An 18,360-nucleotide genomic window follows, 5' to 3' on the forward strand; every position below is an offset into this window, starting at 1 on the left:
GTTAGATTAGGGCTCTGCAAAATGAGCTTGCTGATGATGAAGAAACTGTGTTGGAACCAACCTGTCGAGTGAACTTGTAGCCGCAGTCTACACACTCAAACTTCCTCATGCCTTTATGACGACGCAGGTGGACACGGAGCTGCTCCCTCGCTGAAGGAGAAAAGAACGACCAGAAAATAAAGAAGAAATCACTTCACCAGTGATTCTTTCATTAGCAGCGCTTCATTCATCAGGGCACAGGTCATGAGTAACAACAAATTTATTGTAGAATCAGCACCTGACCTTTGAAAGTTTTACCGCAGATGTGACAGCAGTGGGGGCGGCCTTCCTCGTGCTTGCTGGCCTTGTGTCGGAGAAGAGCGCCTTTCTCTGTGAAGCGCTGCTCACAGACATCACAGCCGAAGGGCCGCTCGCCGGTGTGAGTCCGGTGGTGTTTATCCAGACTGGCTGGCAGTGAAATACAGAGATTAACACAAATCACAATATCTGCAGTTAAAGTGAAAGTTTGCAAAGACAGCAAAACGGCTAAGTGATTGCTCTTAGAAGCACAAAACACACCGGACCCCATCGATAGTAATGTAGGGACGTTTGGGTGGCACAGCATTACCTCAGAGCAAGTAGGGTCTTAGTTTGAGATGCATGAGATCTTTCTTTTGCTTCTTTTAGGCAAATTACTGATTCTAAATGTGTCACAGGGGTGGATACAAGGTGAATAAAGTGCTTATGTGCAGAGAATATGGCTGTTACCTTGTGTCCTAAAGGTTTTCCCGCAGAGGTGACACTGGTATGGCCTCTCGCCACTGTGTATACGCAGATGCATGTTGAGGTTGTTCTTTTGGGAGAAGGCGTGGCCACACGAGTTACAGACAAAAGGGCGCTCATTTCTGTGAGCAAGAAGAAAACAGACTTAAAATAGTTTTCATTAAAACTTTATGTCGTTTACACTTTTATTCATCCTCAAGAGGAAATTCACAGAAAACATGCTCTCCAACCTGTGGATAGCTTTTATATGCATCTGCAGGCCGTTTCTACTAGATGCCCGATGGCCACACTCCTCGCACACAAACGGCTTTTCTCCACGGTGTTTGGCGGCTTCGTGCACACGCAGCTCCGCACGAGTTAAGAAGGTTTTGGGACACTGGGAACACTAGAAACACAGCAACACAATCAAAACATAAATCCCCAAAATTTGTGTTAAAGTGAGTTTGAAATGACATACTGAAGGTGCTGCTGACTGTAGGTACTTACTGCATGTGGTTTGGGGTAACCGTGCACCTTCATCATATGAACTGTCAAGTTTTTCTTGTACATAAATTGTTCAGGACATGTTGAACACTGCAAAATGTGACGAAGACATTCTTCATATTCACTTCAGGTTTGTGACATACTCAGTTACGCTTTTTGTTAGGTGTATGCTGTACCTTGTGGGGCATTTCTCCTGTGTGGGTGACAGTATGCAATCGTAGCGCTTCTTTTGTGTTAAATGTAGTAGAACAAATGAGGCAGGTGTACGTCTGGAATTATAAAAGTAAAAACACTGAGGATTCTTCATAGTGAGGGTTGGAGAAAGCGTGAAAGGGTGATTTTCTTTACTCACCAGCGCACTAGAACAGTCTCTCATCTCGTGTATCAAAAGGTTCTCCTTCCTGTAGTACCGTCTTCCACATTTAAGACAACCGAAGGGCTTCTCCCCTGTATGCCTCCTGTGGAGATGAGACATTAGTTTACTCTTTTAAGAGCATTTCGAAAGAAAAAAAAGGTGACACCCTGTACCTGTTGTGAACCTTGAGGTAGTATTTGCTCTTGAAGGCTTTGAAGCAGATGGAACACTGCACGGAGGCCTTCTTAGAATCGTCCTCCATCGTCTGACCATTCTTGTTTTTGTTTTTTTGACTCTGGGCCTTGCATTTCTGTCCAGTCGCCGTAGACGGGGATGTGGTTGAGGAAGCGGGCTTAGTAGCAGGCACATACTCCTCATCTGTGTCTTCGGGAATCTCCTCCGGAATACCCACGTCATCATTATCGTCTTCTGCTTCCACTCCCCCACTTACCTGGCTAATAACATTGTCGTTAATCTGCAGCTCCGTTACCTGCAAGACAGGTGTAATAAAAACATCTATATTCCTCTTTAAAAACACACTCATTATTATCCGCACAAATGCCCCGTCGTTGAAATATTTTTTCATGCTTATGTTATTGTATTCTACCTCAGTTTCACCAGCTAGCTGATCTGAGTTTTGGTTTTCCTCAACAACTGCATCACCAACTTCTTTCTCCACAGGAAGAGGCGGGGCCAACTCGTTTTCAGTTGTAGGGCTCTCATCGATAGTCACAAGTCGCCTGGAGCTCTTCACTACTCGGCCAGAGCGTGTGGTGGTTGCTGTAGTAGTGGCAGCAGTGGTAAAACTGGCTGCAGCAGTATCAATGGTGGGCTCGTATTTCGTGATGTCTGAGGCAGACTTTCTAGGTCTACCTCTTTTACGCTTGACAGGCACAGGCTCCTTAGAGGTCTCCTTGAACTGCTGACAGCGTGTGAGTGCCTCTGGTACGCACAGGCTGGCTGCTGCCTGCTGGACTCTGTCCAGGTTGTGAGGATCCAACTTCAGCTCTCCGGTGTAGACAAAGTTTAGGAGCAGCTCCAAGCCATCACTGGGGCATCCCTGCAGGCAGAACTCTGTTGCAGAAGGCATGTTTGACTGCTGGAGGAGTTCAGTGAAGCAGGCGAGGATGTTGCGATGAGCAAGGAACACTACCCCGTCTCCCACATTCAATGATGCATCACAAAACCTGCCCACTGCCCTCTGCTGGTTCAGGGCAGACAGGACACGTTGCGCATGGTTGCTCTCTGCTGCAGCCATCCCTCCTGCTTCACTGTAGATGGCTGGTAAATGAGACACATCAAACAAAGCGTGTGGTTTAGACAAATTATCAGCAGAGCACCTAGTCAAAAAGTCCACATGTCACTCTAAACGTGCTTTACAGCATTTCAAACTGATGGTATTTTACCTGATTCCATGTTATCATTTCCGTTAGTGCCAGTAGTAAAAGATAAAAGTGGGAAGATTTCTAGAATTGATAATTAGAGACCAACTGCCTTGGCAAATGTATTTTCTAAAGTGTTTGAACACAGATTTCAAAAGCATATAACAACAACTGATAATCAAGTTGGTTTTAAGAGTAAGCATTATACTGATCCATACATAAATATATATACAAATATAGGGACAGAACACATCCGTTTTATGTGCTTTTTAGATGCGCCCAAAGCATTTGACAAAGTGAACCATCAGCTGTTTGTTAAATTGCAAAGCAGAGGGGTCGTTGCATATGTAATTAGGATTTTTGGTATTCACATCAAACTATGCGAGGAGCTAAGTGGGGTACGAAGATGTCTGAACCTTTTTCTGTATCTATCGGCTCTTTCGTGTCGTAATTGAAAACTGAAAACTACTTAAGAAATGTCAAGAAAGCTGCTTATGAGAGTTCGAGCTATGTTATAGAACAGAACTGTAAAAACTCTGTTTTTGCCTTATTTCCTCATTCAATAACCCTTAGCATCTTTTTCTCATTTTCATAGCAAAATTTAAAGGAGAGGTAACCTAAGACTTTTGCACAGTACTGTATTTGCACTGACTGAAGAATCAAGTGTGTGTGTGAGGTCAAAAAAAGACATTTGAATGTGTAACCGGGTCATAAATTACATATTGTTATAATTACACAAAATGTGTTCAAAACCCCACACCGTTACTTTTATATAGGGCTGGGTATCGTCACTGATTTCTAGAATCGATTCAATTCCGATTCACAAGGTCCCGAATCGATTCGATCCACGATTCGATTTAATTCGATTCGATTCGATTTAAATCTGGGAAATTTTGACAGTCAGAAATATAATTCAGATCAGTACATTTACATATTTTTGTATCAATAAAAAGGAAGCTGACACACGCAAGACTTTATCACAGGTGTGAGCGTCACAGCAGATGCCTTTGTGTCAAAGTAGCTGAGGATAAAACACAGAAAAACATGAAGGTGATTTTCCTGGCCTGGGATTTTATAAAAATATTCTGCAGTACATCAAAAACGAAAGAAAACCATTAATTAATGAACATTACCTCTGACGTTACAGCGGTTTTATTAGAGACACGGCTAAGCATTTTGCATTTTGAATAATTTTAAAAAGTTTAAATTTGTTCAGTATTGAACAGCAGAAATGAGGTTTTCTTTTCGGAAGAATGTAAAAGGGAAAAAAACAGCGGCCGACAGCGCTGTAAACTACGGTAGACGTGTGCGTAACAAGCAAGCGAATAATGAAGAAAGGGAAACTGTTCTTGAAGTACAGAGAGAGAGAGAGGGCGAGAGAGAGAGAGGGAGAGAGAGGGAGGGAGAGGGAGAGAGGGAGAGAGAGGGAGAGGGAGAGAGAGGGAGAGAGAGGGAGGGAGAGGGAGAGAGGGAGAGAGAGGGAGAGAGAGGGAGGGAGAGGGAGAGAGGGAGAGAGAGGGAGAGAGGGAGAGAGAGGGAGAGAGAGAGAGAGGGAGAGAGGGAGAGAGAGGGAGAGAGAGAGAGAGGGAGAGAGAGAGAGAGGGAGAGAGAGAGAGAGGGAGAGAGAGGGAGAGAGAGCTGCGCATCGCGATGGAAGCAAAACAGTAAAAGTCAGAGTGAATTCATGACGATGTTTATGTGAAGCGTTTGGATCTTCTTTTGCTGCTGGTTCGGTCAATATTGTTTGGAGAGACATCAAACTAACAGCTTTAGAATCAGCGCACAAAGGGCGTGAACACAAAGCGCGACCCGCCGACAGATCAGAATCAGCGAGCTGTCGGCTTTCAGCCCCGACTGTGAGAAAGGCGACATCTAACTGATTCTGATCCGCGGGTCGCGCTGTGTGTTTAAGTCTATGTGCAGAATCCGTGTACCTGCTCTCATTTACTGTCTTAACTGTTTGGTGGTTCTTGAAATTTTGTGAGATGTCACCAGAGATTCTGGCATTTCGGGCAAAATAAATTTATATTAAAAAATCGATTCAGGATTTGAATGAATCGATTTTACGTTATCCAAGCCAGAATCGATTATAATCGATGAATCGATTATAAAAACCCACCCCTACCGTCGGGCTATCATAGGAAGGAAAAATATATGTCAATGCTTTTGCATTCTTTCGGAAATGTAGCTGGGTAATTATGTCATTGGCCACTGTCAATATGTGACATATTGAAATCGCGTTTGAATTTGCTCTTGTTTTTTGCTTTCACTTTGCATTCGCGCGAACTGTGTATAGAGGGCGACAGCACTGATTGGTGAGTGATGATAATTTGCGCACCAATTCCTCTGACATCGTCTTATTAATCGTTAGCTTACTATGCAAACATGACAAGTGAAATCTCCCGCAGCAAGCTTAAACATGTGAGAGGTTGATCGCGCAGAGAATCGCTGAGCGTGTGTGTGTGTGTGTGTGTGTGTGTGTGTGTGTGTGTGTGTGTGTGTGTGTGTGTGTGTGTGTGTGTGTGTGTGTGTGTGTAAAAGCAGCAGGATAAGACAGGTCAGGGTGAAGAAGTGACAGCCAAAGAAAAGCTTACCACAAAACGGAAAAGTTATGACAAATCAGACTATAAGGCAAAAAGAAAGTGCAGCTTTATGGTTTCATGGACAAAAGAATTTCTGTGGCTGCGATATGACGAGCTAAATAACCAGGGGTGCACATAAGTGGTGCAGGTGCGCATTCGCTGTCAAAATACAAAACGCGCACAAGATAAGAAGTTGCAACGCGTGTTTGCGTGCTTAAGATTTTCTGGAGGAGGACAGACATTTGTTTAGAACTCTTAAAGATGTCGAAGAAGCAAGCTCCTTTAAGCAATTACTTTGGTTTTCCTCCACCTCAGAAGGAGTCCGAACCACAAAAGAAGCGCGTATTCTCGGAAAAGTGGTTGCAGGAGGTGAGCTGGCTTCAAACAAATGTGCCGTGAAAATCCCACTCTAGCGGACAAAAACCGTGCCTTTTATGTGGACGCAAACCGCGTTGCAACTAATTATCTGGTGGCGTCTTTTATTTTGACAGCGAATGCGCACATGCGGACCACTGATGTGCACCCGTGTAAATAACATAATGTTCTGCCGGGTGTGTTGTTGGTTTTCCCTCGATTTCTGAGTCGACAAGCGCCTTTGTTACTGGGACCAGTAATTTTAAGAAAGGCCCCCATTAGAACCCATGAGAAATGCAAGAAATGCATTATTGCTCAGTCTGCAATATCTTTCCCAGAACAAACACCAATTGCAAATAACATACTAAAAATAAACCTGAAAAATCTGTTTAGAACAGCGTACTATGTTGCAAAGAGTGAACTACCCCTGGCAAAATTTAGCAGTCTTTGCAAACTTCAAAAAGCAAATGGCCTAGATGTTGGTTCCACTTGCCTCTTACCCGTGACTTCAGTGGAAATTTCAAATTCAGGATCTGACACAGACTGATTCATGTTCTACACAGTTCTTACAAGTTCATAGAAATTTCTGTTCAATTAGAACCAAGTATTTGAGTTGATGATTGTAATTTTTATACAATGTTGTAATTTGTGTTTCAACTATTTTTGATTAATGTTTTGTTTCCGTTACAATATTACTTTAATATTACTTTAATGTATAATATTGTAAAGGAAACAAAACATCAATCAATTTTTTATTTTTATTTGGGCTACTTAAATTTATTTTGGGCTACCAAAAACTGAAGAGTCCCTGAAATTTTGCGAGCCCTGCACCCCATTGTTTTTCTTGTGACATTACCAATCCGGTTGTTCAGTGATGACGCGACGAATCCTACTTCCGGGCCTAAAGTAGTCTGCGTTTAATATGGCTTTTGTGTTGTTAACATGTTTAATGTTATGTATTTTCTTCTATTTGATCTCAAAAAGCTCCTAAAACAGTCAGTGATCACTGTTGACCTCCCTCGGCTTTTATTACCGCTAATCATTTATTTAAGCTCAGTTTTTAAAACCTTAGGGTGTAACTACAGCCCAGCCCATGCAGCAGTATATGAATGACTAACCTCGTATTGTGGATGGATTATCTCAGTTGTTCTCCTGGCTGAAGTTTGGTCCTTTTACAGCATCCTGCCATGCGATTACATTTGTTCCTGACCACCGAGAACACTCACGGTAAAAGTTAGCTTGTTTATATTATGCTAACGTAGCTGTGTCGCTAGCGGTCACGCAGCACATCATTATATACCAGCTAGCCCAACTTCAGTAACCCTACAAACGTTACTGCTGTTTAGTTTTCTGTCTTCATTTATGCTGGAAGTGATAACAGAGCTGTACGTTTTAATTTGTTTCCAAAACCCCGCAGTCAGGACATGCTATATTGTATTTAGATAGAAGCTAGCGAGCTAACTCCCTGCTAACTTCTAACTCCATTAAATGTCATAAATTCCGTTTTCATGGATGCCTGGATGTTAAACTCAATTGTTACACCTGGTAGAGCAGAACGCTGATCATTTTATTAAAGATGAAAGACTTTAGACAGTTTTTCAACTCTCAGTAATGCCACAGTGATCGTTTGATATATGGACCTGCAGCGGAGTTTAGACCCAGACACGGCTAGTGACGTCAGACTGAACAACCGGATAAGTTTGATGTGTCACATGGCCCTCTTCCTATTGAAAAAAACAAAAGTTGTATCCAAGATGGCCGACTTCTAAATGGCCATCATGGTCACCACCCATCTTGAGGAGTTTGCCCCCTCACATATACTAATGTGCCACAAACAGGACTTTAATATCACCAACCATTCCCATGTTATTACGGTGTATCCATATAAATGGCCCACCCTGTACTTTAAAGTATGTACTGAGCATCGCTCTTAATATTAGATGGACAAATTAAATAATTATTAGATTTAAATTATTGTCCTTATATTTACAACATTTATTGAGCTGCCTTTAAAATAAAGTCTAAACATACCCTAGTGCATTTTCAGTGTTCATATTCGAAAAAGCATTCGTGAAATAATTGCAAACTCTCACCCACTTTGCACTTCCACGTTTAGTTCCTAGCACATCTCTTTAAAGACGCTCCCTTAGCGCGCTGTCCAACAGACAGCTTCAGTTCGCGTTTGACTTTCCGATTAAAAACACGATTAAACACGACGGGCCTCTCTGTAACCTGCACACGATCCGGGCGTCACATGAGCCAGAGTGATAAAACAGAAAAAACCTAGCTTCGTGCACCTTGTTTTCGTTTCTTGTAGGCCCCTAAAAAGTGCGAAGTGAAACAGGATGTGACGCTGTTTATGCGACCGCACTCCGGGAATGTTTTATATCGTACAATGTTAAAATATTAACGATTAGATTAATCACAATCTGAGACTAACCATATTCTTACTCGTAGCTCCATTTGTATGTAATATTATCGACGTATTAACTAAAAAAGTTAATTAAGTTGTTAGACGCTTCTTTTAGCAGATAATAACACTTCGGGTAAAGTCATAGTTGACCATCCGGACTCAGCGTCTATCTGCGGCTCACACATGTAAGTATTAGCCTGTTAGCACCGTTGCAATAACAAGTGACCAGCTCTTTAGTGTCTCTTAAGATAATTATAAACATTACTTGTGCATGTTCGCAGCCAAGGCACAGGGATTATAACTACAGCTTTGTGCCATCTGTTTTAAAACAGTGTTTTCTCGGGAAGCAACAACGTTAGCTAGCAGCTAATGCTAGTTTTTGAGGCGGTGTTAGGTGAAGTTGGTCTTGATAACTTCAACCCAAGTTTAAAATTGAGGTTGCATTCTTGTCATACTGCGTGAAGGTGATTTTATTCATTGCTCTGTTCACATTTTGAGAGATTGTGGAAAACCGACATATTTGGCTTTAGTTTTCATTTATATTGAGCTGTGGCTGGAAAAGAAAGCTAGCTCTGGCTAACGGATATGTTAAAACAAGACTATAAACAGGATTATTTAATCTAAGAGAAGATGTACTGTATTCATCACAAACGTGGAGTAGTTCCTGTGTTACAGCAGCTGAAACTGTAAACACAATTTTAAAAGAATAACGTAAACAAAGAGTAACCTGAAGTAGTGCAGCTGTGTTCATGGGCTTTTTGAGCCTGCACGTGGGTTTTTGTAAGTGGCCTTCAATGTTTGTTTAGTATGATTTTCTGGTCTATGGAATAAATGCTGTAAACCTGCATATGAAACTGAGCCTGCATGACTTAATCTTAAATGATGGAGTGTTGATGTAAATTTCTATGCCTTGTCATTTTAAAATTAAAATAAACATAATAAAAACAGTCTTACTGTCTTATAAAGACTCTAAGAGTCTTATAAAGTGACTCCAAGAGGTGAAAAATACTCAAGTTAGATTAAATGTAAAAAACAAACAAACAAACCCTAATATCGCCTACAACATTGGGGAAAAAATGTCCCTTAGGAATAACAAATGCAAAAACATGTGTTGTGAGCTTGAGTAGATTTGTTTAAGATAAGATAACCTTTATCATGTGGGAGCCGCAGCCTACCACTGAAGGAGCTGCTCAGTGCTGTGAGTCTCCTGAATGGCGTGGGAGATGTTGTCCAGCAGGGATGGCAGCTTAGCCACCATTCTCCTTTCACTCACCAGCTCCTCTGCGTGTGTTGTGATCAGCTGACCTGCACCACTGCTCCTCTGACATTTGCTGCTCTTTGTGGATTTAACTGAACTCAATAAGATATAAGCAGACAAGTCAGCTTAAGCATAAACTGTCTGCTACCTGTGATGGAAGCTAATACTGATGTTTAACACCATAGAGGGAACTTGACTGCAACAGTTTCAATGCACAAATAACCAGGCATCGGGATAGATGAACACTTATTAAAAATAACTGAAGATTATTATAATAATTATCATATTATTACAATAAAAATCTCTGTGCAAAGGTTAAATGCCATGAAATAAAGTTGCTCTTTAAGTAAACTAGATGGGTTCCACAGAACTAAACTAATAATTGCTTGAGTGTAAATGCTTTGTTTCCATTCTTTATTCTTAAGTTGATGAAGTGCATCCTTTTCTTTGCAGGTTCACCTTTTCATTTTTCTTTTACCTAATTGACTGCTGACAATCATGAAAGTGAACAAACACACAGAGGTAAAACATAAATCTCACAAGTGGAAAGATGCGAAGGGAAAACGGTGCAGACCTCCCGTCAGTTTCTCTAATGTAAACTCTAGCCCTGTGGTGATCAGCATGGTGAAGGAGCACCAGGAGTCTGTAAGGAAAAAAACATCTGTCAAGAGGCTGAAAAATAAAGTGAAGTCTGTCTCTAACCACAAGAATAGCTCTTCTGAGTCTGGAATTAAGAAGACACATGCTCAGGCTAATGGAAGCTCAGTGTTTACCATGGACAATGACTCAGATGACTCACAGGACTGGAAGGAGTATTCCCAGTCAGTGCATGGGAATGGTATGGAGACCTCAGATAACACTGAGGATGTCCGGAGAGGTAGATTGGAGGGAGAGGCTCTGCATCACTGTGCGCAGAGAGACGATCAAGAGAACCGCACAGTACTTGTCATGCAGAAGGATCAGGTATGCGTCAGTTGATTTTTAGTTGGACATGTAGATGTTTAATCTGATGTCATTTAATTTCTGTGATTAAACATGTCTTACCTGCAGACGCTGTGTTTCCGCGGGAAGTGCCTTCTGACCTGTCTTTATGGTCGTGTAGAAGTTATGGGATTTACCATCGAAGAGGGTCAGCAGTCATATTCGCTTTTCTCCCCAGCATCACATTGTCCACTGAGTATAAGAGGATTAGAAAGCATCAGAGCGTTGGAAAGTAGAAACGAGGCATCACACATCCTCCAAAAGTATCTTCCACAAGGTGAGCAGCACACTTTTTCTTTTATGTTTGAAGTTAAAATATAGCACTAGGAAGTCTGATTGGTTAGAGTTCATATTATATAGGCAAAAATACTGTGAATTCTACTTAGCTGGACCTTATTTCTCTTTGCAAAGTCTGGATTTTTTAAGCTAATAATTATATGATAATAATTATAATTTCTTTACCCCACCTGTTGCACTGCAATGCATGTTCGCAGACTGTCTTAAGTGAAATGTAAACAATAGAAAATTAACTAAAGGATGTCTTGTGAAGCATTTCTAAAAAAGTGGTCATCAACTTTCTCCATTAGCCCAGGCTTTCTGCTTCAGTTTCTGTGCACACTCACACTGAAAGAGGATGTTTACTCTTGAGTGCTTATTGTTTGAGTCATAAATATGAGACAAACTAGTGATGAAGATGTGTGAAAACAGTAAAACTGTAGTTTGTGCAGCTATAACGTTATATAACCCCATAACACAACAACAGTCACCTCAAGGCCCTTTATATTGCAAGGTAAAGCCCCTACAATAAAAGAGAGAAATCCTTAACAAGCAGATAACCCTCCCTATGAGCAAGCACTTGGTGACAGTGGAAAAGAAAACTCCTCTTTAAGAAGAAGAAACAAGCAGAATCAGGCTCAGCGAGGGGCAGCCATCTGCCATGACCGGTTGGTTAATAGGGGAAGAAGACTGTATAAAAGACATGCTATGGGAGAGAGCCATAGATTAATAATAACTAATGATTAAATGCAAAGTGGTGTATAAAAACATGGCGACTAAACTGTAAATAAATTGTAACAATTGTGACATGTACACATATGATTTTAAACAGAAACTGTGATGATTCTGATTTAATCTGAGCATCTTTTTCTGCGTTATTTTCTGTGAAAGGAAGTTTTAATAAAGGCATATGTATCATAAAACACAGACACTGATATAGCTCTATCAGTTAAATGCTGAATATATAGTATTAGAACGTGTTTTTCTGACTTTTAATTGCTGTGAATATGCATTTTTAACAGCATCACGAAAGAAGCTGTTAAAAAGCATAACGACAAATTCATCCATCATCCTGCTGGAGCCCATCGAGACGCCTATGACACGGTTTCTTTCCAGCTTTCCAGATCTCAGCGAATTGTTCAACCACCCGATGGTAAGGTGGCAGATATGTTCACACTTGGATTTAGTCAGCAAAGCAGACAAATTTCAACATAATTTACATGCAGAATCTGAAAAGCTTCTCCTGCTTGTTTGTAGACTGAACTCATGTCAGCTGTTCCTGACACTCCACTCAACGGTTTGGGTATGATTCCTCTCGACAGCTACATTGAAGGGCTGAAAATGTCGAAGAGCTACAGACATGCTCTCAACACATTAGTCAGTGTGTGCAAAGGTAACCCACTTTTAGATGTGCCAAATTATACACGAGTCACTTTTATGCTACAAGGCTAAATTTATTTATTTTGTAACCCTTACACACACACAGAACAGTACTGAATAAAGTTCATTGTATCATAATCATTTATGTGTGTGAATGTTCGATAGGAAACAGTGTAGAAGAAAGTGCGTGTGCGACTGGGTGAAGTTGTGCAAAGCGCTTTTAGTGCTCAGGATAGAAAAGCACTCTGTAAGAACCGCTACATTTACTAGTTCAAACAAGGAGGTTTAGTTATCAGTGTTCCTAAAAGAGTTTATATAAGAACTTAACAGATACCAAATGTAACTTAACTGACTTCAGTAGAAAGTGTTTCACACTCTTAGGGCTTTAACAGTAAGTTGGTCAGTTGCTGAGAATTACCAGTCACAGTTATTGTGTTGGTTTAACAGTGATCAGCAGAAAAACAGAATATAATAGTCAGTGTAAGTTTTGCTCTTCACTCTTAGTAGGAGTCCTGCAGAATTGTTCTGTAACTGAATCGAACCACAGACGTTTATGTGATAAGAACATACCAAAACAAAATGCTCACTTTGGTTGCTTTCATGAAAACCTGACATGTTTTTCATTGACAGGAGACATAGATGGCTGTCCTGTTATCCTGGTGTGTGGGACCAAGAATGTTGGAAAGTCAACATTTATTCGCGTGCTCATTAACACCTTGCTGAATTAGTAAGTTTCTCACTAACTACAGTTTTTATAATGTCCTGTTCACTATGTCATTGGTCCTGCTCTGGTCCTCTCTCTTTATTGTAATGTTTAGTTTGCTTTGGTTCACATTTACACAAGGGTCTTTACAGCCTACAAACATCTCTGTGGGTCATTTAAAGTGGAGAATAACGATATGTTTTGTTTTCCTTCAGCACTGCTAGTGTCGACTATTTGGAAGGTGACCTCGGTCAAACAGAATTCACCCCTGCTGGTTGCCTGTCTCTCCTCACTGTCAGAGAACCCCTTTTAGGTATGTTTCAATCCTCATTATATGTTCAAAATCTTTACATCTTTACAACTGGGGCTAAATTATTAACAACAATGTGTTGGAAGAGCCATTCCTTGCTTACCTTAGATTAAAGATTGGAAACTGACACAGCCAGTCCACCTGTGTCTAGGAGTAAAAGTGTTAGCCTTTCAGCTTCTTTTAAACCTATGTAACATGTGAGAATCATGTGTGATTCAAAATGTGATGTCAAAATTGTTATTTTATGGTGGGTTTTGTGTAGAATTATGCCTCTATAGTTCAATTCAATTCAGTTTTATTTACATAGTGCCAAATAAACAGTCGCCTCAAGGCGCTTTATATTGTAAGGTAGACCCTACAATAATACATACAGCGAAAAACCCAACAATCATATGATCCCCTATGAGCAGGCACTTTGGCGACAATGGGAAGGAAAACTCCCTTTTAACAGGAAGAAACCTCCAGCAGAACCAGCCTCTATAGTGTTTTCTTCATTTCTGACTCCTACTTGATTAGTAAGAGTGGGTTAAAAGACGTATAATGATCTGCTTTGCAGGTCCTCCTTTCACACATCAGCAGACTCCAGACCACATGATCTACTACGGTCAGTCATCATGCAACTCAGACCTGGATCGATATATGGAATCTCTTAAATCCTTATGGTGCAGAAGATCCCAGACCAGAGAGGCTCCGATTATTATCAACACCATGGGCTGGGTCAAAGGTCAGTGTGAGCTGCCTTCTGTGACATCAGTGAAACAATGTAGGAGAATTTAAATACACTAATAATAAAAAAAAATTTCTAAATGTGTGTCTGTTCACAGGATTTGGATTCAAGCTGCTGGTTGACATGATCCGCTTCTTCCCAGTTTCCCATGTTGTCCAGCTCAGTCACAGTGGTGTCAATCAGTGCCCCGCCCTCACTCCAGACTTTCTGAGAACGGAAGATGGCTTTCAGACTCACCCACCCGCCCAGACCGCTCTGGATGAGTTTACAGAAAGCCACAGCCCCCCAAGAATCTACAGTCACATTAGTATACAAGCAGAGTTTCAAGGAGTTGGGAGTCAAGGAACAGCGTAAGTACACCACTGCACCACCATTATTAATATACTGGTGTAAAAACATTATTCCAGACTCTTGGCTACATCTCATATCGCTGCATTTGACAGGAAACACCAGCGTAGTGATGAGCTGAGAAATCTGTCTCTCCTGGCCTATCTGAGTCAGCTGCAGTGTCCGGACCCTGGACCAGTCAGACCTCTGCACAGCCTCACACCATACCAGGTACACAAGAAGCACATGACTCTCTGATCACAGTCTATACATATATGAATACAATTCATGACATTTAAATCAGGGAGAAATGGCTGTCTATGCTCCAGTTTTGGTTTAAACCTCCTTAAACTGCAAACTGTTGTTTTTAAAGATGTTTTTATATTTATTAAGCAACCACCTAACAATTTTCTTGCTAAACCCACAGGTTCCACACACAGCGATTGCGTTAGGTGTTACCCACTGCGACGTGGTGCCCTCGCACATGTTTCATGCTTCCAGTGGTAGTCTGGTAGGACTCTGCTGCCTGGCAGAAAAAGTACCAAGCAAGGGAGGTCCAGTCTTTCTTTCCCAGGCACCCATCTGCCCATGTGTGGGATTTGGTAAGTGTCCTTTCTGAGTTATTGTGTTGACTTTGGCTTTACTTCCTCATTGACTGAAACATTTTTATCAAGTTAAAAATGTATGTTGCTGATATCTTTTTTTTTAAAAAGCTCAAGTTATTGTTACTGCCACAATAAACTGGTTTTTCAGTTTATTGAAGCTTTCTTTCTTTAACTGTAGTAACTGGTCAGAAAAATACGTTTATATCTAATCGGGGGGGGATCCAAAAAGTCTAGGAAGGAAGGAAATAAAAATATTTGTGAAGAGCTGAAAATGTTTTGTAGATTATGTAGTGAAGACTTTATTCCATAAACTGAAGTTTCAGCACCAGATTCAATTCTTAAGATCGGGAATAAAGAAACACATTTATTAGATGTAATAGACCAGGGCACCCAAATCCATTTGACAATTTGAGAATTAAAGAGTCGTTATATGTCGTTATATTTACTTGATACTGTCTTCCAGGGCTCCTCCGAGGTATTGACATGGCACGGGGTCTGTACTTCCTGCTGACACCTGTAGATCCGTCAGTTCTTCGTAAAGTCAACTGTCTCCTCTTGGGAGCAATTTCAATGCCTTCCTGTATCTTCACAACACAGGTTAGATCCTTTTTCATGTTTTTCATTTTGTTTTCATGTTATCAAAAATGTTTTCAGTTGCTGAAAAGTCACTTCAGACTGTTCTACTTTAAAGCATGTTGTTATAATAGATGCAGTTAATAAGCATTGTGTTGTTGGAACATGCAGGCCCCCCCACCTTAAAATGATACCATCTGAAAGGGCTCATGTGTTGCTCTAAAACCTGTATGGACCTTGCAGCACTGGTGTTGCCTTTCCAGATGTGCAGGCTGTTTCATCTCTAGGCACAAGTGCACCTCTATAGCATTAGAGATGAAGGCTCTTTAAGGGAGCACTAATAACAACCCAGGTGGTACCTGAGGACTTGGCATTCATGTTTTCCCCCCTCCAAAAAAGCCAAAATTTGGTTCATCTGACGCACTTTTCCATTAGTCCATTTTAAATGAGAGAAGATGGTGACATTGATCGATCACGTCCACATATGGCTTCTTCTTTGCATAATGGAGCTTTAACCTGGATGGCACAGTGAACTGTGTTCACATACAGTGATTCCTAGAAGTGTCCAAGCCCACGTAGTGATTTCCTTGACAGAATTATGTCTTCCTTTTTTATTTAATGCACTGCTTCCTGAGGGTCCGACTATCACAGGCATGTAGATGATGAGATGTTTTACGTCTTTACAGTTTTGCTGCAGCTGTTTCTTTTTAGTGTTACTTACTTTTCCAAACTTTTGTTCATCCGTCCCAGTTTCTTTTGAGATCTGTTGCTGCCAATAAATTTAAAAATCAGATTTAAAAAACAGTTTTTCATCAAATAGTAAAATGTATCAGTTTAAACATTTGATATGTTTGTCTTTGATTTGTTGTGAATAAAATCAGTTGCATTCTGTTTTTATTTACATTTATTTACATTCAGAGTTCCAAAGTTCTCAGTTGTGTATAACTATATCTAAAGATGACATTACTGTTCTATTGTGACGTGTAGTGTCTTTGTTTCTATTTCAGCCGGGCATTGATGGGGAGATGCCCTATGTTACTACAGACTACAGTTTTGATCTCACTGGAGCAGGAAAGCTGCGAGTCTTCAAGGGAATGACGAGGCCCAGTCAAGAGGGGATGCAGTGACATTTCTGCAGCATTTTATTGCCCTTTACATTTCCCCATCAGTCAGCGCTGGCCTTTGAATGTACAGAACTGAGGTTGAGGTGGGACACTTCTTACTTTTGTTTTAAGGTTCATACTCTGACCTTACTGGAGTTCTTTTTTTGAGAGCCCTTGCCATATCTTGGAACCTGAAACTGTATGTTTGTTTGATGCTGTGAAGGCGCTTAGGTGTTTTCTCTCACATGGACAGTAAAATAACACGACACGTTATAGTCAAAGCTTTCGTTTGATGGTTCTTTTTCTTCTTTTTTTTGTTTTTTGTGGATGACATTCCAAATCTTAAATGCCTGCCAGATAATAAACTTGAAGCAAGTTTGTTTCCAGACTATGTGGTTCTTACCTTCACCAGCTATTTAGAGCATTGTGAATGGTGGTTGTTACAGCTGCTTTGATATTTAAATATCACAATCATATATCCATGTAGAGTTCAAATGGTTTAATAGCAATTTAATTTATCACTGTGTGCAGTATTTTGCCTGATCCAGACAAGTAGTTTTCCATGTTGGCAGCTGTTTTGTTATAAAGTATCCACCGCCGGCGCTTTCCGTGTTGTTTTCCCTTCCATTCAACAAAAAAATAAAGAAGAGGACAGGATGCAGTTATGAAGACGTCTTTCACGTGAGCTCAGTTGAAGTTGCAAAGAAAACCCAACAAGGACAATGCCCGTGTTGTTTGTACACCAATCAAAGCCTTTACAGAAGTGTCTCCATTTTTATTGCCCTCTTTTGCATTTGTTACTTAAGGCCATTCAAGAGGTTTTGTTTACAGTTCCTTATGTTGACCTGTGTGGGATGAAAATAAAGAGCTTGTTGTTTCTAGATGTTTGGCTTTTTCCCCTCAAGGGGGCAGCAGCCACTTTGTTTTGAACAGCAGAACTCTAGCCTGTAATAAGATTGTAATTCTGTTAAACTATAATGTTTCGTAATGAATTTACGATGCAAATTAAGATTAAGGAAGAAGATCGCTGGACCGAGATGCTGCTGCACGAAGGCTGACCTTTATCTTATCTCGGTGGAAGGACTGTAAGGACTCGGCCGTAAACAACCGGTCACGCAGTGGAGAATTGCTCATTTGTTAAGTGGGCTGTTTTAACATCCCCTTTCTGCCCCCTCGCTCGTCTTTGTTCACTGTTGCCCGCCTCTTTATTTGAGGGTGGGAGCGCACAAACGCAGCACAGCTACATTTTGGCAGAGTCATTGTTTCGGCTTTGTCACGTCAGATGTTTTCCTCTAGACCTCATGCAACCCAGAGCCCACTGTAGATGTGCCACTAGGCAGTCTACCTGAAACTGGTGGGATATATTTCAGTTCAGAGTACATTTAAATGCATGAAAAGTCTCATCAGTAGTGCACATGCCACTCATCTCAAAAAACAAATAAACCAGAAATGTGATTTAAGATAACATAGATGCAATCCCCTTTTTCAGTTCTAAGGTTTTGCATATCAGGACGTAATAAAAATCAACTTGTTCTATCAAAAGTTTAAATATGTTAATAATTATGCCATTTTTTTTATTTGCAAAAGTCAAAATGCAGAACTGGTGTGTGAAAAAACTAAGTGTACCCATGATTCATTAGCAGTAATTGAAGTATTTGTTTTCTGTATGACTTTATCCCTCTCTCACAGCATTGTGGAGAAATTTTGGCCCAGTCTTTACAATGTTGCCTCAGTTCCCTGAGGTTTGCGGGTATTTGTTTATGAACAGCTCTCTTAAGGTCCCACC

At 40.8% G+C, this 18,360-nt stretch overlaps 2 protein-coding genes across 5 annotated transcripts in view; one reads left to right on the forward strand and one right to left on the reverse strand.

The window, feature by feature from the left end:
• zbtb48 (zinc finger and BTB domain containing 48) overlaps window positions 1–8,266 on the reverse strand; it is a 12,389-nt gene extending 4,123 nt beyond the window's left edge. Inside the window, exons 1-10 of one of the 4 annotated variants that reach the window (XM_012921619.3) lie at window positions 8,216–8,266; window positions 2,208–2,881; window positions 1,774–2,090; window positions 1,598–1,703; window positions 1,422–1,514; window positions 1,249–1,335; window positions 993–1,147; window positions 748–884; window positions 283–447; window positions 62–150 (exon numbers count right to left, since the gene is read on the reverse strand). In XM_012921619.3, coding sequence (XP_012777073.3) covers window positions 62–150; window positions 283–447; window positions 748–884; window positions 993–1,147; window positions 1,249–1,335; window positions 1,422–1,514; window positions 1,598–1,703; window positions 1,774–2,090; window positions 2,208–2,858 — 1,800 coding nt within the window. In that variant the 5' untranslated portion in view covers window positions 2,859–2,881; window positions 8,216–8,266. Of the gene's footprint in view, window positions 1–61; window positions 151–282; window positions 448–747; window positions 885–992; window positions 1,148–1,248; window positions 1,336–1,421; window positions 1,515–1,597; window positions 1,704–1,773; window positions 2,091–2,207; window positions 2,882–7,036; window positions 7,130–8,011 lie in introns of those variants that run through there. The other 3 variants (XM_004560342.5, XM_012921618.5, XM_014407462.3) reach the window with 3 other exon arrangements.
• Window positions 8,226–16,962, forward strand: nol9 (nucleolar protein 9). Its single transcript, XM_004560343.5, has 13 exons — window positions 8,226–8,516; window positions 10,043–10,552; window positions 10,640–10,847; window positions 11,869–11,999; window positions 12,104–12,239; window positions 12,857–12,953; window positions 13,145–13,242; window positions 13,796–13,963; window positions 14,064–14,316; window positions 14,410–14,524; window positions 14,721–14,895; window positions 15,362–15,495; window positions 16,479–16,962. The coding sequence occupies exons 2-13, from the start codon at window positions 10,088–10,090 to the stop codon at window positions 16,596–16,598; spliced, it is 2,100 nt and encodes a 699-aa protein (XP_004560400.3). The 5' UTR covers window positions 8,226–8,516; window positions 10,043–10,087; the 3' UTR covers window positions 16,599–16,962.
• Window positions 16,963–18,360: the final 1,398 nt, after the last annotated feature.

This window comes from Maylandia zebra, linkage group LG20 (genome assembly GCF_041146795.1).
Source record: "Maylandia zebra isolate NMK-2024a linkage group LG20, Mzebra_GT3a, whole genome shotgun sequence".
In the NCBI taxonomy this organism is placed as follows: Eukaryota; Metazoa; Chordata; class Actinopteri; order Cichliformes; family Cichlidae; genus Maylandia; species Maylandia zebra.